The sequence below is a fragment of the Chrysochloris asiatica genome, unplaced genomic scaffold (genome assembly GCF_000296735.1).
Source record: "Chrysochloris asiatica unplaced genomic scaffold, ChrAsi1.0 scaffold00081, whole genome shotgun sequence".
Taxonomy (NCBI): Eukaryota; Metazoa; Chordata; class Mammalia; order Afrosoricida; family Chrysochloridae; genus Chrysochloris; species Chrysochloris asiatica.
In genome coordinates, this window is record NW_006408599.1 from 3,112,041 (window position 1) to 3,131,211 (window position 19,171).

The 19,171-nt window shown below is 42.9% G+C and overlaps 1 protein-coding gene and 1 pseudogene across 1 annotated transcript in view; both read left to right on the top strand.

Annotated features, from left to right (window-relative positions):
• Positions 1 to 527: 527 nt before the first annotated feature.
• CDK5RAP2 (CDK5 regulatory subunit associated protein 2) overlaps positions 528 to 19,171 on the top strand; it is a 255,327-nt gene continuing 236,683 nt past the window's right edge. Inside the window, exons 1-3 of the mRNA XM_006865676.1 lie at positions 528 to 749; positions 13,480 to 13,547; positions 16,278 to 16,345. Of these exons, the coding sequence (XP_006865738.1) occupies positions 694 to 749; positions 13,480 to 13,547; positions 16,278 to 16,345 (192 nt within the window). The 5' untranslated portion in view covers positions 528 to 693. The remainder of the gene's footprint in view (positions 750 to 13,479; positions 13,548 to 16,277; positions 16,346 to 19,171) is intronic.
• Positions 8,218 to 9,999, top strand: LOC102831367 (annotated as a pseudogene).

Genomic DNA, 19,171 nt, shown 5'->3' on the forward strand with positions numbered 1-19,171 from the left:
CCGACTTTGCTGTCCAGTGTTTATCCTACAGGGTCACACCAGGACTCCATTTGGTTCATAGTGATTAGTTTATTTGCTTCAAATCAAGTGTGCAAATTACTTTTTAAATTGGGATCCCAAATGTAGGGTTTTTCTAATGAGAGGCAACAGTCCGATTATTCCACTCAAGTCAGAAGCATTTTGGATGCACACACCCTCAGGTTTCGAGATTGCAAACACCAGGTCAGGGCCGCTACGGATGAATGAGGGACTAGATTCGCATATCCCGCTTAAATTAACCGATCAGGCCCTTATTTATACCCTAAATAAAGATGGCGCCTGTGCTGGCCGCTATCGTAGTGCCCTCATAAAATATGGCAACCGGCGTCTCTTTGCAAAGTTCTGATCGCTCAAATAAGGATGCTCAGCCCTTAGTTAAGATGGCGCCTGACTGCGCGTCACTGCCCGGCTTCTGGCCTCGGCCGGCCAGCTTCACCGCAAATGCCCCATCACCCCGCCTCGTTTACGTAGAAGAAGCGCCGGGAAATATGGCGGCGGCTGCGGTTTGAATTCCTGCGGCGCCGCTAGAATCTGAACAAGAGCTGGGCCGGAGGGGGCGGGGACCTGGGGAGTCGGGCGGGTTGCGCGACAACAGGGGATTCCAGTGGCGCCGCCGCCACGGACACCAACGCCACTACTGCCTCTGTGTCCATAATGGACTCTGCGTTGGAGGAGGACGTCACCATCCCCGGGACTCTCAGCGGCTGCAGGTGCGGCCCGGGCGCTGAGGGTTAGCGGTAATCTAGTCGGGGTTCCAGTTGATGGAGGTTTGCTCAAATAGGGCCTTGGGGTGTGCTCTTGGGGTGTTTGAGGGTCTCCCGACAGGAGCGGTATTTGGGGTGGTTTCTTTAGGGGTATCACTTATAAAGGGCCCACCAGCTTTTATTGTGTGTTAGGGTCCCGATCTGCATCACACTTGCCTGTAGTTTCCAGTATATACTTTGAGGAGGGTGTGAGCGATGGGCAGAAGAAAGCGGGGAGGACATTAGTAAGGAGCTGGTTGTGGGGATATGATGACCCCAGCAGGGACCTTGAAGGTACTTGATGGTTCATTTTGGTGTGGGGTTTGCTTTCATTATGAAGAAGGTAGTCAGTATGTCCAGATTTTGGCATTGGGCTACATAATGGCCAGCCAAGACTGAGGCAGTGGAGTGCGTTAGTTAAGAGTATGAATGAGTTGGACAGAATTGGATACAAATCCAGTCCTGAAAACTGACCAACCAACGTTGTGATCTTGGTAAAGGATTCTTGTAAGTATGGAAAGAGATGATGATGCCCGCTGTGCAGTTTTCTTGACAAGTTTAGTGCCTGGCACGTGGTTAGTGCTTAGAAATGATTGATCGAGTGCTACCATTATTATTATTAACAACTTTGGGAATAATGGTGTGGCTGGGCTCACAATGGATCTGCTCCAAGAGGGGGTTGGAGTCCATGTATTGGTATCGTCCCGAGTCTCTCCTGGTAGGAAGGCTTGGGCACTTTGAACGGTACCAGTTCTAGGTCCGTTTGTCTCAGGCTCCAGGTTGGAGAATGGGTAGAAGGAAATGGCAGAGTGCCAGAGTGAGAACCTACATTGTTTATTCAGCTCTTCTCCCACCCAGTGCCCTCTACTCAATTCCAACTCTGACTCCTAGCAACCCTCTAGGACACAGTAGAATTGTCCCAGAGGATTTTCAAGGCTGTAAGTCCTCGAGTCCTGATGTGGTGTTGTAGGATAAGCATTGAACTTTAACTGTTAGGTCGACAGTTCAAGCCCACTAGCCACTTATCGGAAACGTGATACTGGGTTGCTGCGTGTCAGAATTGACTCGATTACACTTAAATCCTTACCTAAGCAGTCTGTCCCAGGAGTAGCTGATGGGTTTGAGCCCACCTGTTAGCAGATGAGCTCTTTAGCCACTTTGTCACCAGGACAGGCTTCTGCTTTTAGTCAACAGGCCGTCGCTTAAAGTGACCGTATAATTTATTGGGCAAACCAAGATGTTTCAGAAGCAAAAGAGACCACAGTTAATATTTATGCTGGGACAGCAAGTGTAAACAGGTCCTATCCTGGGCAAACCTGGACCTGGAGATATTGCAGGTCTGATTCCAGATCACCACAATAAAGCAAATATTGCAAAAAAAAGTGAAACACGATTTTTTTTGTTTCTTAGTGTATCTAAAAGTTATATTTACACTGTACTGTAGTCTGTTAAGTGTACAATAGCATTATGGAAAAGTTTGAAAATGTTTGAGAATTTCTAAATGTAGTAGAGAGACATGACATGAGCACCTGCTGTTAGAAAAATGGTGTTGGTAGACTTGCTCCGCACAGGATTGCCACAGTTCTTCAATTTGTAAAAACAAAACAATACCTGAAACACCATAAAGTGAAGCAATAAAACAAGGCATGCCTTGACCTTGCTCATTGAGAGCCTACTGTGTATCAGGTGCAAAACAAGCTCTTTCAGCTCTAGCCACATTGAATCCTTTTGGTAGTCTATTTTCCATCTTATTATCACTATCCCAACATATTGGGGTATTACTGCTCACCTGGATTGTTGAGGCTCACTCAACACCTCCAATAGTCCTTTATACTGCTGCCTGAAAACTTTTCAAAATGTTAATCTGATTTCTGATACTCTCCTACCTTGTACTTGTTAATGCTTCACACAGCCCATTGTTACTGTCTCAGACAGCTCTGCTCCTGGCAATGCTGCTGGTGAAGTATCCCAGTTCTGCTTAATAGCTCTGTAACCTTGGTCTGGGCATTCATACCCTGTGAGTCTCAGTTTTCATCATCTGTAAAATGGGATGGTATAAGGATTAAAATAAATCTACCTGGTCTAGCCCACTGTGTGATCCAGAGTAGTTACTCAACAGATTAGCAAATGCCCTTCCTTCCCTTCTCATTGCCTTTGCAGGATTTGGGAAACACTCCTGGTAACTGATTTTACTCCCCTGTTGTAGACCTTCACTGATTCCTTGCTGCCCTGAGGGTATAATTTTTCAATATAACATCCAGGGTTTCTTAATCTGGCCTGTCTACCTACCTCTGTAGCCTCGTCTGTCCTTACTCTCCTTACCCTGTCCTCTCATGCTACCAGACTCTTGATTATGAGTTATCTTGCCCTTTTCTTTTTAGCTACTGCGCCTGCGCACTTGCTGTTCCTGCAGTCTGGATTATTGTCCTTTCTTCCTGTGGCTTTATCAATGGCTATTATTTTTCAGGTCTCAATTTAGACCTGACCAGGTGTGAATCCTGGTTTGGCCAGTCAAGAGATGTGATTCTGTGAGTAACTCACCTAGTTCTTCTGAGTCTCAGTTTCTCATCTGATAATATGTATAATATTGAGTGGGTCTGAGGATTAAGTGAAATTGTAAGATGGGGCTTCAAAATAATTTGGAAAAATGGAATTGAAAGATAAAGTTTTTTCATGAGCTTTTTGAAGCCTGACACCTTGCGTGTGCATTAGATGTTAGCTGTTTTTGCTACATAATTGCTGTGAGAAATAGCTTTTGGGGTGATCCATCTTCAGAATCAAGGAAATCTTGTGTGTAGCAAGTTGGCATAACAAAAGTGAAGTCTGAGAAGTGGAAGGGACTAGTTTGACCTGCTAGACCCTTTTAAGATAAGAGTACACCCATCATAGAAGTAGGGGAAGTTCATGGGGAGGGGGTGAAACTAACTTTAGATGAGAATGCTCCCTGTAGAGGCTAGTAGGTGCCTGGGAAAGATTGTAAACTCCAAAGTACCCAGTAAAGGGGAAGTGGAGGAGCGGCTTTTTCCGAGTTAGGTTAATAAAACTCTTTGTCAAATGGCCACTGGCTTGTCTGCCCGTGTCTACTGGCCAGGCTCCCGATTTTGCAAAATCAAATAAACAGGCCTATCTCTCTTGCTAAAACTAGTACGGATTGGATTCTTTGAGCGTTTGTAGGTAAATACCCGTGATAACCCGCCGGCGACCTAAGCCTAAGAGGGGCCGAGGGTCGTGTCTGGGGTACCGACAACGTTTCTCACATTGCCATGCCGTACCATACTTCCCAGATAGAATTCACTGTGCCCACAACCCTGGGTACAGCCATTTGTTTTCATGGCTAAGAGCCTAACTCTGCCCACCCGTGAGCTTCCGAAGGCCTGGGTCCAGACTTGTTCATCCATGCCTTCCTCTAGCTGACCAGTACAGAATAAGGGCTTTTTGAGTGCTTTCTGTCTGGGAAGTGGCAGACCAGAAAGAACTATTTTCCTGTAAGCACTAGTTGTACTTTCTCAGGCTAAGTGGGCCTCCATGGACTTTTGTAGTCTGGTGAAGACTTGATGGTGGGGGAGGACTGACCTTGGATTAGGGGTACCCTTAAACTGGGATGTGTGGGGTGAGCTCCCCCAGTGTATGTTCAGTGATACATAAAGTGTCCAGCTTGTTCACTACTCCGCCGTGAACTGTTTCTAGTACATAGTAGAGGCACAACAAATATTTCTTGAATGACTCCATTTTGTTTAGTCTCTGATGTTTGAAAAGATAAATACCGTGTAAACATAGACTCCATAGTTAACAATGAAATGCTGCCTGGAAACCACTGGGAGAAAATGCACATACAGCATAAACTGGTACAATCTTTCTGGAACACAATTGGACAATATCTGTTAACATTAAAGGAACCCTAGTGGTGCTGTACAATAAACACCGGACAGCTAACTGCAAGATTGGCAGTTCAAACCAACCAACTACTCCATGGGAGAAAAGTGAGGCTTTCTACTCCTGTAACAGATGTAGTTACGAATCGGGCTGTGAACCACAAGGTCAGCAGTTTGAAACTACCAGCTGTTCCGCGGGAGAAAGAAGAGGCTTTCTGCTCCCGTAAAGATTTACAGCCTCGGAAACCCTGTACAGGGCCACTATGAGTCAGAACTGACTCCACAGCACATAACAACAACAACAACAACGGATTTAGACTTAGAATCTCTATATTGGTTCTCTGAGTTGGGATCAGCTGGATCATAGTGGATTTGGTTTTGGTTTATTCATATTAAAAATGTGTCTTTACATATCCATTTTGTTGTTAAGTGCTGTTGAGTAGGTTCCAACTCATAATGACCCTCTATAGGGTTTCTTAGAAGCAGCTGGTGGGCCTGAGCTGCTTTCAGGATTTTTTCCTTGTTTTTGATTCTGGAGTGTTTGATTATGATATACTTTGGTGATTTTCTCTTGGGGTTTATCCTGTTTGGGATTCGTTCAGTTTCTTGAATGCTTCTCGGCTCATCTTTCATGATATGGGGGAAATTTTCTTCCAGCTGCCCTCCAAACTATCTTTTCTATGCTTTTCTTTGTCTCTTTCTATTCTGGAATTCCAGTCACCTGTAAGGTATTCCTATTCATGTTGTCCCACAGGAATCTTATGCTTTCTTCAGGTTTTTTTTAGATTGTTCTTCTAGCTTACTAGTATTAAGAAATGTTGTCTTCAAGCTCAGTAATGTGGGCTTCCATTGATTCAGATCGTTTCCTTTGTCCTTTCAATGTATCGTCTATTTCTGTTAATCTTACGGTTTTCTGTTTGTAGGTTTTGTGTTGTCTCCAATCCTGTATCTGTTTTGCTTGATTGTTCCTGTAGTACTTTTATGAATTCTTCCTTGTTTTTCTTGACCTTTCTGTTAATCATTTGTTGTTGTTGTTGTTAAGTGCCATTGAGTCGGTTCTGACCCAGAGTGACTCTGTGTATGGCTTCTGAGGAGTGGCTGAAGAGCTTGAACCACTGATCTTGCGGATTAAACTGACTTTTCAGTCCAGCACATTAACCTATGTTGTTGTTGTTGTTAAGTGCCCTCGAGTCGATTCCGACCCATAGCGACCCTGTATAAGGTTTCCAAGGAGCAGCTGGTGAGCTTGAATCACCAACCTTACAGTTCAAACGACTTTGCAGTCTGACGCATTAGCCCACAGCGCCACACCAGGACTCCCTCATTAACCTATAGTGCCACACATATATGGATTCCTTATGTCATTCTCTTTGATTCTTTTACAGGGAGTTCTAATGCTTTTTTTTTTTTTTCCTCAAAAGCATTTTATAGCTTTGTCTTTCGGTCATTTGTTTGAGCCGCTCTGTATTGTTTCTTTATGTGAACAGAAATTGCTGCTTTTGAGACATTGTGGTGGTGTTGTATTTGTATTTAGTCGATGATTGTATATTGGTGTATTCTTAGGCACTCACCAACTGCCTCCTGGTGGATGTGATCAGAAGGTGACCTGTACATTGTTCTCTGTTCACTGTAGTTCAGTTCACGTTGGATTTAGCTGATGTTGGTTGTTGTTGTTGATCCAGCGTATAGCAGCTGGTATTGGCTCTTGCCCAATAGATGGGGTTGTAGAGAGTATGGTTGTGACTAGGCTGTAGGGATGTGGTTGCTGTCTCCTGTTGGGTAAAGAAGACAAGAACGAAGGAAAGCAACCCAGCAAACATCAGTGAAAAAAGTAAAACAGTAAAAAGTAACAAAAAAAAATAAAGAATAAATAAGAAAAAACCAACCACAACAGGCAACTGCTTTCTGTCCACCAATAAATGGTATGCCTCTGTCCCACTTACTGCCTTCTTGCCGTCACAGTAACCTAAGAAAGTTCAGGATGGAACACTCTGGGCCTCGCTGGGCCAAAAAGCTGACCACTCACTTTTTTTTTTCTCCCCCATGCATCTATTCAGCTGATTCTGTAGTGATGGCTAGTCCAAGGCTGGCTAGGGTCCACTTTACAGATTTGAAGCAGGGGCTGCCCAAGCGGGTTTAATGCAGATAGCTCTTCCCTTCTTTAAGGGGGCTCACAACTGCACCACTCACCTGGGTGCAGCTCCAAATGCTAGGAGAGTGGGAGCTTCCCTGGGGGGTGGCATACGAAGGTGGAGACTGACCTTGCTTGTGGTCACCAAGAGAGTGAGGGGAACAAGAAAAAAATCGCACCTTTTCTCTTTGTGAACCACAGGTATGTTTCTGCAATGCGGGTATGTTTTCTTGTTTCTGAAACTGCTCACAAAAGCTCAAGATGACTGTGCCCATCTGGTTGGGGCAGGATATGGAGAAGATATAGAAACTGTTGCCCTGTTAGGTGGACAAGATATGGGCAAGATAGGGAAACAGTCTCCTGTGTGTCTGCAACCCAGTGGGTTTTGTTAACCCTCTTGCTCTATTTACCTACTCAGTAAGGTTTGTTAGCCCTCAGCTATCTGAAGCTACCCATGAGCTTCTTTCTCCCTTAGCCACTTTTTGACACAGGAGCAAAACCATTGCTGGAGAATCCTAACATGGTGCCACCAGGGCAGACGAGGTTCTTGAGCCAGGATCCTGACAAGGGAAGACTCCTCCGCAAATGGATATACTCAAATTGTAGAGTCCATCACGGATGCCAGGTGGACACAGCAACATGGCAAAAGAGAAACAAGAAACAGCGCATGAAAATGGAACTGCGCAAACAGGAAAGCCTGCCCCTTTGTGAAATCTGGTAGAACTGCTTCTACAGCTTAACTTCCCACTATAAAACCCCTTAGACTGTGAGCTCCAGGAGAGATACTGCTGTCTGTGGTCTTTCTTTCCTGCAGGGGGCTCTGCTGTCTATGGTACGTTTCCCCTGCAGGTATTTCCATACTGTAATAAAACTCTTTCATGCTATATCTCATGACTTTCTAGTCTTCTGTAGCCTGACTAGATAACAATGTTTTGCATTGGCCAAATCTGCAAAAGATGTTTTTCAAGTGCTAGAGCAAAGATGTCACTTTGAGGACTAAAGTGCACCTGACCCAAGCCATAGTCAGGGACTGGCAGTTAGGACCTTAATATTACTTTTTTTAGGGACATGGTTCAACCCATTTTAAAAAATGTGACTATGTTTTGATCCAGTACATTTCTTGTTATTTGTCCTAGAGAAGCCTTTATGTATGTGCAGGAGATATATACAAGGTTATTCATGCAGCATTGTAAATGGGAAATCATTGAAAAGTTGATCATATTACTAGGGTAATTGGTAACTAAACACTGTTTCGAAAGTATCTTTCAGACTGTGGCGCATTAATAGTTCATGAAATTCAAGTTGGTGTGTTGCAACAGCAACAAGAACAGCAACAAAAATACAGGGGATGTAGATGTGTCAGCCAAATTGCAGTTTGTTGCAGTTGCAGGAGATGCTCCACATGTCCGCATGAAGAACAGCCGGTGGCCACATGGAGTGGACCAGGGACTGCTTACATCTGAGACCCACTACAGAGCAGCATGTCCCAGAGGTGGAAGTCCAAGTCAGATGTAGGACAGCCTCAGTGAGCAACCAACGATGTCAATTGTATCCAGTGTGATCCCAGCACAGCAAGTCCTGAGGTGGATTTCTAGGCAGAACTGAGACAGGTATTGTTGAGTGAGACCCCAAAAGGTGCTTAATTCTGTATTGGAATGTAGAGGAAGCTGACTGCAACAGAACACCAGGTACCATCTGCTGTTTGAAGTGGGTACCCAGCTTGCATTGTTTGTAGGAGACCCTGCATCATACCTGTCTCTGTAGCCATTCCTGGGTTGTAAGGATTCAGAAACTTTACTGAGGATATTGGATTTGGTGTAACAGTAATCATGACCATGGGCAAGAGCAACAAGATATGCAGCACATTGACTATACAATACAAGATGGCCCACTCTTCGTTGGTATCTTTACAGCTTTTCACAAGCATATGAACTTGATCCTCTGTGATTTGATGAGTTCAGGAATATCATGCCAAAGAATGCAAAGTAGCCAGCATGTGAAGAAAAAGCAGGTTTGTGTCTGGTGTTGCTGCATGGGGAGAATGTGTTTTCATGACTGTTGAGAGGACAATTCTCCAAAGAGACTTCATTGTTCAGGCCCCAGTTGCTGGAGCTGCACAAGGCCTTGGAGTTGGCAAGACTGGTGCCATTGTTAAATTCTCCAGGCTCCTACTGGATTAAGGAGCCTTGGAATCCTGCTGGATTACGAGCTGCTAACCACAAGGTCAGCAGTTTGAATCTGTCAGTTTCTCTGAGGGAGAAAGATGAGGCTTTCTGCTCCTGTAAAGATATACAGCCTCGGAAACATTATCCAGGGATACTGTGAGTCAGTACAGACTCAGTGGCACATAGCCACCACCACCAACTGGATTAGCATGCCCTGTGTGAAGCGTTGGGGGGCTGTTGCAACAGGTAATGATGCTCCAGGGAAGAGACACTGTAGCATCTGCTACAACTGCTGCTACTGCTAACATTGCTAGAGTCCTAATGAACTACCCACCGTGAGGGGGAGCGAGTCCACCACCACTGTGGGCAGAACAGCCCTGTCTCAGACATTGTGATTCTTCCACATTGTATATGAGCACCCATGAACCTACTATAGAGCTTTCTCCTGCTTGAGGGACCTCAGTAGGCATGACCCCCCCAAGGATGAGACTCCCCCTACCAGGAATTAGAAGTTCATCTCCCTGGGAATGCATCCATGGAGACCCTAGGATACGGCGCATCTTAGTCACTTTTTCTTGCAACATCTTGTAAAATTATAAAGACTGTGATCTTTTTGTCTCTTTGCTGCATTAATGTTAGCTAATAATAAATGCACAGAGAAATTAAACTGCAAAAAGAATAAAAGAGAATAGAAGAGAGTATAAAATTATTTCAAGATTTAAGGATAGTACTATATTTCCTTCTATGGGTCCTGATCAATAACATTTGAAAAACACCGTTGTAGAATGGTTTGTAGGAGTTAAAAGCATTGAGGTAGGTCTGTTTAGTCTGTCATCTCTAGGACACATTAAGTGAGGAAAAGATGTTATACAATTATATCGTCTGATTGCATTTATGTATGTAAGGTCTGGAAGGAAGCATATCATGTTGACAACAATGGTCCTAAGGAAGGTGACAAAAAATGGGAGTGAGGAGAACCTTAGGCATAGCTCTCTTTTTTTGACTTACTAAATTTAGGCCATGTTTTTGTTTTTGTTCCCTAAGAATAAATAATAGAAGGAAAAATGAATTGTTGAAAACAAACAAAAGTGTGCTTGTTGGTGTAATAGTATTCTGAATGTGTTGTCTGTTCCCATTCATGGCTCTAAATGAAATGCTTAGTACTCATTGGGTCTTGTGGGATGAATGGACAATTGTTGCTACCATTATATGGACACAGATTGTTGCTCTTTTTGAGGTAGCAGTAGAGCAAGAAAAGATGATAGGGTGGTGTAGCTCAGGTGAAAGTCTATTTATTTACTCAATAGCTGTTCAACAAAGATGTGCTGCAGCGGCCGTTTACTGTTCTCTGCCTCAGTTCATTGAACCCTCATCACAACCACTTTTAGTATCAAAGGAAGACATTAATGGTACCAGGGTGGTGTAGAGGTTAAGGGGGCTGGATTTGAAATCTGGGCAGCATATTAGTTTTTCTGGGCCTTTGTTTCTGCATTAAAAAAGATGGTATATTAAAATATCATCTACTTCACAAGGATTGTGGTGAGAGACTGCCTCTCCTGTCCTGTGCATGGTGCTTAGGCAGCATGAGTATCCTGTAGTAGGTGAGTTTGTTACTCTGCTTTGTTTTGCACTTGAGAAAACTGACTCTACTATGTGCTGTATTCATTTAGGAGCTTTGGGCAGCCTAGGCATAGGATCAGCAATTGGAAAGGGCTCTGAGAGATCTGGTCTGAGCCTTCCAACTAATGCTTTGTATTTTTTTTTTTTTTCTTTCTGGGCGTCAGTCTTCCCATCAATACAACATTAAAATCATATCTAGGTCCTCTTTGCTTATGTTGTTTTGAATTCTAGTGGAGGTCTGTGAGGCCTTCCCTAGTCTTATTTTTCAGGCTCAGAGTGAGTAATAAGAGCAGGAAGCAGTCGCTTCTTGGGACCATACGGTGTAGTTAGTACTGTCTAGAGGATGCAAATGATAGATACTGATGGTATTTTAAAAGTGGCAGGTAAAGCCCAAGTGGAAATCTGGCAGAAGCCGTGCAGGAATGTCTGCATTTTGTGATGGTTTCTTTAAGAGTTGGGATGGAAAATGTCACTTTCCAAAGTTCAGTATTTGCCTGTAGGAAGGTTATCTAAAACCAGATTCTTTGGCTTTGCATGCCAGTTCATCAACCACGATGAATTAATCAGGCTTGAGTTGTTGGCGGGCCATTTTAGCACTTGGGTGTAATTAGTGGTGGTGGAGATAACTCCAGTTTGGGAATATAGAGACCAGATATAGGCTAAGCTTTACCAATAACCTGATGTGTGACTTTGGGCCTTTGGACCACCGTCTGCAGAAGCTAATGGTTGAACTTGATCTTAGTTTTTAAATTCAGTTTAGAAAATGGACTTACTCAAATTGTTGTAAAAAAATTGAGGGTTATATAAAATTAGAAAGGAAAACCTCTCTCATTTCCCCACAGAAGATGATTTTTAGTGTTTTACCATTCTTTGCCTAGTTATGTATTTATAGTCCACCTGATTCCAAGAAGGATTTGAAGTGACTAGTGTATGTGTTTCCCCTCGCCCCATAGTTTTGGGAATATTTTACTTAAGTTTTTCAGTTACCTTTGTGTCAGGAACATTTTATGTAATTCTTCTCCTGGTGGGGATTTGATGCAATTTCCAGGTTTTTGAGTAGTCGTGGTCTTGAAGGTCCATTCCAATTCCAGTTCAGTGATAAGGCAGAACTCTTCCAGGAACAGAATGAACTCATAGTTTGTTGTTGTGTGTCATCAAGTTGGTTCTGATTCATAGCAACCCTGTATAGGGTTTCTGAAAGTGGCTTCTACCTTTTGACCTTGCAGTTACTGTTATTGTTAAGTGCCCATTAAGTCAGTTCTGACCCATAGCAACCCTGTATAGGGTTTCCCAGGAGTGGCTGGGGAGCTTGGATCACCCACCTTGCAGTTTAAACTGACCTTGCAGTCCAGTTCATTAACCAGTAGCACCATACCAGGACTCCAGTTACTAGTCTAGTGTTTATCCTACAGTACCATGGAAGGAGGAAATTTGGCAAGAATTCAAGCTGGGCTTTCATCAATATATAGCTTGGACCAATGGAAGAAATACTGGGGGTTAGACATAGAAGTGTGGATTCTGGATTTGGTTCTGTAAGTCACTGCCAGGAGATACGGGCTAAGCCACTAAAATTGTGTGGGTTTTTCACACCATCCTTTGAAATTTCATGGGCACTCAAGAAATTGGGAGTCCTGGTGTGGCATTGCAGGATAAGCACTGAACTACAGTCAAATCCACTTGCCGCTCCTCAGAAACCCTGTACAGGGTCGCTATGAGTTTGAACCAACTCTATAGCATTTAATAACAACAATGACAAAATCATCCGTTGCTCCTTGGGGACCCTATGCAGGGTCGATGAGTTGGAAGTGACTTAACGGCACATAGCAAGAACATATGTTTCAAGGTAGCAATGATGTTTTGCTGCCATTTATGGAGTACCCACAACATGCTCTAGGTACGTTGTTGGACACTGCATTGCGTTTAATTCCTAGTTCTCCTCTTACTGATGTAGGAAGTGAGGCTTGGAGACGTTAAATAACTTGTACAGTAATGGTGGAGCTTAGACTAGAATCCAGGTTTGTCTTATATGTCACACTTTACTTCTGATTATGGTTAGCTTTCTGTCAATGTCTCCAGATCCACATTAAACCAATTCATAGACTCTAACCAGCACAACTTTATGGATCAATGAATCCTTTATTTTTCTTTGTTATTCTTAAAACATCTGAATTGGTACCTGATTCCCAGGAGCTTAACTCTTGGTTGTGATAGTCATAGTACTGATACTTATGATAATGACTAACAACAGTTGTTGTTGTTAAGTGCCGTAGAGTTGGTTCTGAACACTAGAGACCATTTATTGAATGCTTACTATGTGTCAGATGTTTATAGACATTTACTCTTTTAACCTTCACCGTTGTTGTTAGTTGCCAATGATGACCCTGTGTGTACAGATTAGAACTGTGTTCTCTAGGGGTTTCAAGTCTGTCACATCTCAGGAGATTGCTAGGCCTGTCTTTTGAGCTAGGTGCCTTTGGGTGGGTTGGAACCACCAACCTTTCAGTTAGTAGTCAAGTGCTTAACTGTTTGTGCCATCTAGGGACTACAGTCTTTGCAGGTTGATGGTGATCTCCCATATAGTAGGCTAAGAAGTGAAGCTCAGAAACATCACTAACTTAGACCTGGCACGGTTACCTGTGCATCAAGCACATATTTGGCACACTGAACATTTGGTGTATGACTGAATTAATAAATGATCCTGCTGAAGGTCACTGAGTTACTGAGTGTTCAAGTTGAGACTCAGCTCCAAAGCCAAAATTGAACCCACAGCCTGAGTTCTGGGCTACATGCTTCCTGAGGTGTGTGTTCCTTGTTGGCTATGGTCTGATTGTCATGTGTGGTTCAGGCAGTTTTAACACTATCTGATGTTCAAATGCAGCTCATCTCTTATTGCACATGTTCTCTTCTAGTGGCCTCGTTCCCAGTTTGCCAGATGACCTGGATGGCATCGCCCCCAGTACTGCTTTGGGAAATGGTGGTAAGTACACAAAGCGAGGCATTCTCTGGAGTAGGAACAAGGGAAGTAGACACCAGACCGTGATCGCCTTGAGGTCTGGGACTGCCCTTTCATATCTGGGACCAGAGCTTAGCCTAACACATAGTTGGTACTCAGTATATTATGTGTGTACTGATTTGCTCTGTACCTCCTTTCATAAAAATTAGGCTAGAGGAATTTGATGTCCTTTAGATGGTACTTACTGAGTTTGATTTTTTGTTACTGCACTTAGAGGGATTCAGCCATGGTTTGTGGAACTGAGTGGCTATATGGAGGCTGGACGGTGATTTTGTGACTGGGTCAGTCACACTAATTCTATCAGTCTCCACTGCCGAGTGATTGGAGGCCCTGGAGATCTGCCACCTGGGCCTGAGTGTACCCTGGCCTTCCTGGCAAGCTGTCACATTCCGTCTGCTGGCCGAGGCCCAGTGTTCCTACATGGACCTATCTTTTAGAGACACATAGCTTGTTGGACCTCAGGAGACAGTGCTGAATAAATAAGCAGTGTATTGTGTTTAAGATGGATTAGGAGGAGACTCTGCTTGGCAATTTGGGTTTTGTTAAATATTCCTTATAATTTTTGTTTTTGATAAAAGTGAATGTTGTTCTAAATGTCTCTGTATGAAGTGCTAAAAATTTACCTTGTTGGAATGTCTTAGGATCTATTATATTTTTATCTCTTCTCCAAAGTGATAAGATATGCGCAAAAATGAATTTTTAAAAATAGGCAGGGTAAGTGTCACAAGGTTTATTTCTTGAGACTAGCTTACAGGCCATCTTCGAGTTATCCTTCAGAGCCTGCTAACTTTTACTTTAGACACAAAATCCAACAAGCCTGGTTTCTATTTTTATTGCCCACAGGCAGTTAAGGAGCAGCTTACTCCTTAGTTTAAACACTAGTGGACTTTTGCTTTATGATGGGCACTGGGCTAAGCACTGGATGGAGACTCAACCTTGACCATAATGGGCTTGGCTCCTGCCCTTACAATATTTAACAGTCTCGAAGAGAAGATAGACAATGAAGCTAACATTATTAGGATGAACGAAATGATCAAAGTGAAATGAGTTAAAAAGTATAAGGTGCTGTGAGAGGAAGTTTGAGGGAGATTTCCTCAATGCGTATTTGTTGGAGAATGTAGGAGGTGGGCCAGCTAAGAGTTTCCTAAAAAACTGATATTGGAGCTTGAAGAACGAGTAGGATGTCCAAGCCACCATTATCTCTGCCCTGGGTTTTTCTTCTTGTTGTTGTTAAGTGCCATCGAGTTGGTTCTGACTCATAGCAACCCTTTTAAGGTTCCAAGGAGCAGCTGGTGGGTTTGAACTAGCAACCTTGTGGTTAGTAGTCTGGTGCTTATCCTACAGCACCACGCCAGCACTCCTGGATTATTCTAGGAGTCTACTAACTGGTTTTACTTCTGCCCTAAGCCCCATTGAGTCTGTTCTCAGAATGGCAGCCAGAGGGAGCCTTAGGAACCTGTGTGATCATGACACTCTAACTTAGAAGCTTCCCATGGCTCCTCACAGTCCTTAGATGAGTCTACATGGCTTACACACAGCCTGACCCTAATGCCTCGCTGACTTCTCTTCTCTCCCTTTTGATTATGATCTCCAGCCCATTGACCTGCTAGCTGTACCTCATCTCAGACTTCTCCCTTTACCTGGAGTGTTCTTCCCCTAGATTATCTGGCTCTCTTTTCCAGTCTTTGCCCACGTCACCTACTCAGTGAGACCTTCCGTAACCATTCATTTAAAATTGCAACCCTCATCCTGGTAGTCCCTGCCCTTGTCTACTGTATATCCATAGCATTTATCACCTTCTCACACATATGGGTAAGAACCACCTCTACAGCACAGAATGAATTAATTCATTCACTCAACATACTTTATTCAAGAAAGTGATAGGCGCTTATCTGCATTTCTTGTGTGCTCATGGTCAAGGGAACCTGTTGGGTGCAGGATCATGTGTTCTTTACCTCTGAGGAATCAGTATCTAGCATAGTGCTTGGCACAGAGTAGGTGTGTAATAAATGTTTATTGAGTAAAGAGGCTGTGGAAAGATTTGGATATTGGCAAAGTGTTTCATTACTCTAAAGCAGGGGTTGGCATGTCCGTGGGCCAAATCTGGCCTGCTTCCTGCTTTTATAAATAAAGTTTTGTTCGAATACATCCATTCTTATTTATGTCTGAGTTGTCTATGGTTGTGTTTGCGTTACCACAGCAAATATGAACAGTTGTGACAAGTTTTAGGCTTTGCTCTTGGCCTGCAATGCTTAAGATTCTTACTGTCTGGCCTTTTAAGAAAACCTTTGCCAATTTCTGCTCTAAAGTCAATGAGACATGCTTTGTTTTAATTGCTAACATATGAAGATGATATTCCGTTCTGCAAAACAAACATGATGACAAGCAGCAGGGAAGTAGTCCCTATCAGGAGAGTTCCGCTGTCTCATACTCAGTGCGTTTTCTGGGTTTGTACTCTAGCAGGCATTGTCCATTAGGGTCAGTTTGAGTAATTTGTAAATATTTGACATATAATGGTTTAGACCTTTCCTTGGACTCAGATCAGTAAATTACAACAGACAGAAAATACAGTTTGATACACTGTGGAAGCTGTTTTATTTTGTTTTCTTTTCTGAACTCTATTCCTTAGTAAGAATGCTGGGCAATTTGCATGCCATGACGCTTTTCTGTGTCTTTCTTTTTACCGTTTTATAGTGCTCCCAACTGTGTCAGAAGAAATGGTATCTCCCACCAGAGTACGGAACATGAAGGACTTTGAAAATGTAAGTGGAGATACCAAATTCTTGTCTAATAAATCCTACTAGCTGTGCCGTCCAACCAGGCCTGGGAGGGAACTGTGTTTCCTGAGAACTGTCCAAGCTGAATAATGCCAGTGTTAGGGCGAGTGCTCTGTCATCTGATGGGTATTCTCTGTGAGATTCTGCAGTCTCTCAGTTATGTAGCCATATAGTAGTCAGTCCTAGGTTCTGACTGGATCAGCAGTTTCTAATCTTTGGGGAGTCTGGCATATATCTGCTGTTAACAAATTTCCAACAGTGGAAGAGAGCTAGCATTTGTCACAGACCTACTATGTGTAAGGCACATTGTTTATGCTGTTAGTAAGTGCTATTGAGTCGGGTTCGAACCATAGCGACCCCGTATAGGGTTTCCAAGGAGCGGCTGGTGAGCTTAAACCGACTTTGCAGTCCACACATTGACACTCAGCACCACCCCAGGACTCCACATTTTTATCCTCTTTGAAATATTTGATGTTTTCCATTTTACAGATAAATGACTCTTAAGTCCAATTTTGCAGCTTGTTGTTAGGTGCTGTTGAGTCGGTACCGACTCATAGCGACCTTATGCACAGTAGAACGAAACATTGCCCGATCCTGGGCCAACCTCACTACTGTTGCCACACTTGAGTCCATCGATGCTGCCACTTGGCCAATCCATCTCGTTGGTGGTCTTCCTATTTTTCTCTGACCCTCCGCCTTACCAAACATGATATCCTTCTCCAGAGACTGGTCCCTCCTGACAATATGTCCAAAGTATGAGAGATGGAGTTTGGCCATCTTGGCCTCCAAGGAGCACTCTGGCTGCACTTCTTCCAAAACAGATCTATTGGTTCTTTTGGCAGTCCATGGCACTTTCAATATTCTCATCCAACACCATAATTCAAAAGCACCAGTTCTTCTACAGTCTTCCTTATTCGCTGTCCAGCTTTCACATGCCTATGAGGTTGTTGAAAATACCATGGCTTGGGTCAGGCACACCTTAGTCCTCAAGCTGACATCTTTGCTCTTTAAAAAAGGTCTTGTGTAACAAATTTGCCTAATGCAATGTATTGTTTGATTTTTGGACTGCTGCTTCTGTGAGTGTTGATAGTTGATCCAAGAAGAATGAAGTCCTTAACAACTTCAATCTTTTCTCCGTTGATAGGAATGTTGTTTATTGGTCCAGTGGTGAAGATTTTTGTTTTCTTGACATTGAGATGTAATCCATACTGAAGGCTGTGTTCTTTGATCTTCATCAGTAAATGTTTTAAGTCCTCTTCACTTTCAGCAAGCAAAGTTGTATCATCTGTATATTGCAGGTTGTCAATGAGTCTTCCTCCAATCCTGATGCCACGTTTTTCTTCATAGAACTCAGCTTCTCGTATTATTTGCTCAGCATACAGGTTGAATAAGTATGGTGAAAGAATACAACCTTGTCACACACCTTTCTTAATTTTAAACCATTTAGTGTTCCCATGTTCTGTTTGAACAACTGCCTCTTGGTCCAGGTATAGATTCCTCATGAGCACAATTAAGTGTTCCAGAATACTCATACTTTACAATGTTGTCCATAGCTTGTCATGATCCACACAATCAAAAGCCTTTGCGTAGTCAATAAAGCACAGGTAAATTTTGCAGATAAGGACCCTAACGTCTAGGAGAGACTGGTTAAAGGTCATAGCCCACCTAAGTGGCAGAGCTGGAATTTAAATCTAGGTTTTCAGTGACTCTAAAATCATTTTCTTTTCTACTTGCATTCTGTAGGCTTCATCTTTGTTGCTGATGAATGAAATGTGAACATCCTCTACCCTATGCTGTATAGTAATTTCCTGAGAATAGATTACTGAGTGATAGATTTGGCTTCGATGCCTACTGCCTTCCAGCATTGTGTCTTTCATTTGTTAGTGGATGGCATTCGTTGTCAAGTAACAGGAAAATAAGGTTATTTTCCTAATTCCAATTCTCCTTAACAAGTTACCTGTTCAGTGTGCTCATTTATCATGGGAAGAATTAGACCCGTCTTCATTTGTAACCAAATGAAATCCATACTACGCAAGACTCAGGAGATGTTTATCAGAGAGAAGATGGAGGACATCGAGAGAAGGACGTTCCACAATTGTGTTTCTCTCTCCCCAGTTGTTTTTACAGAACAGAGCAGAACTGTCTCTGGATTTAATTTAGAATACTCATTACTGCTAATAGTTATCTGCAAACCACCAGTGACCAATTGAAGAAACGACTTGTCAGATCTCTAATGGAAACAAGTAATTTCTGAGCTTTTGAGTTGTTATAATTTCAGTGGTACAACTCGATCTATGCTTTGGGGTCTGGAGCCCCAAATGAATGAGATTTGATTATTCCATATCGTGTATAATTAAAACTGTGCTCCGCTCTTAAATGGTTTTCTTGTTTTGTCGTAAGAGTAATAATAGTTACCACTTATTGAGCTCTTGCTCTGAGCTGGGCACTGTAAGCGTTAGGCTCCTTACATACCTTATTGGAATAATAGAGCAACTCTGTAAGATACAGAGTTGTTATTTCATATTTTGGAAGGGCGCAGTTTTCAATTTTATTTCTAGATGGAAAAAATTGAACAGCATCTTAGAATTTTGGCTTCACATTTTTATCGTTTACCATTTGAGGTAGAAGGAACCTTAGAATGGAATCTAGTTATATATAGGAAAAGCTGAGGCCCAGAGATGTGAAGTGACAAAGATATTCTCAGAGACAGTCTGTGCTACTAGGAACCAAACTCTGAAGCTACAGTTTACTTTACTTGTTACATGCTGGGTGACCATGGACCAGTCATTTAACCTCTTTGTATTTTCTTCA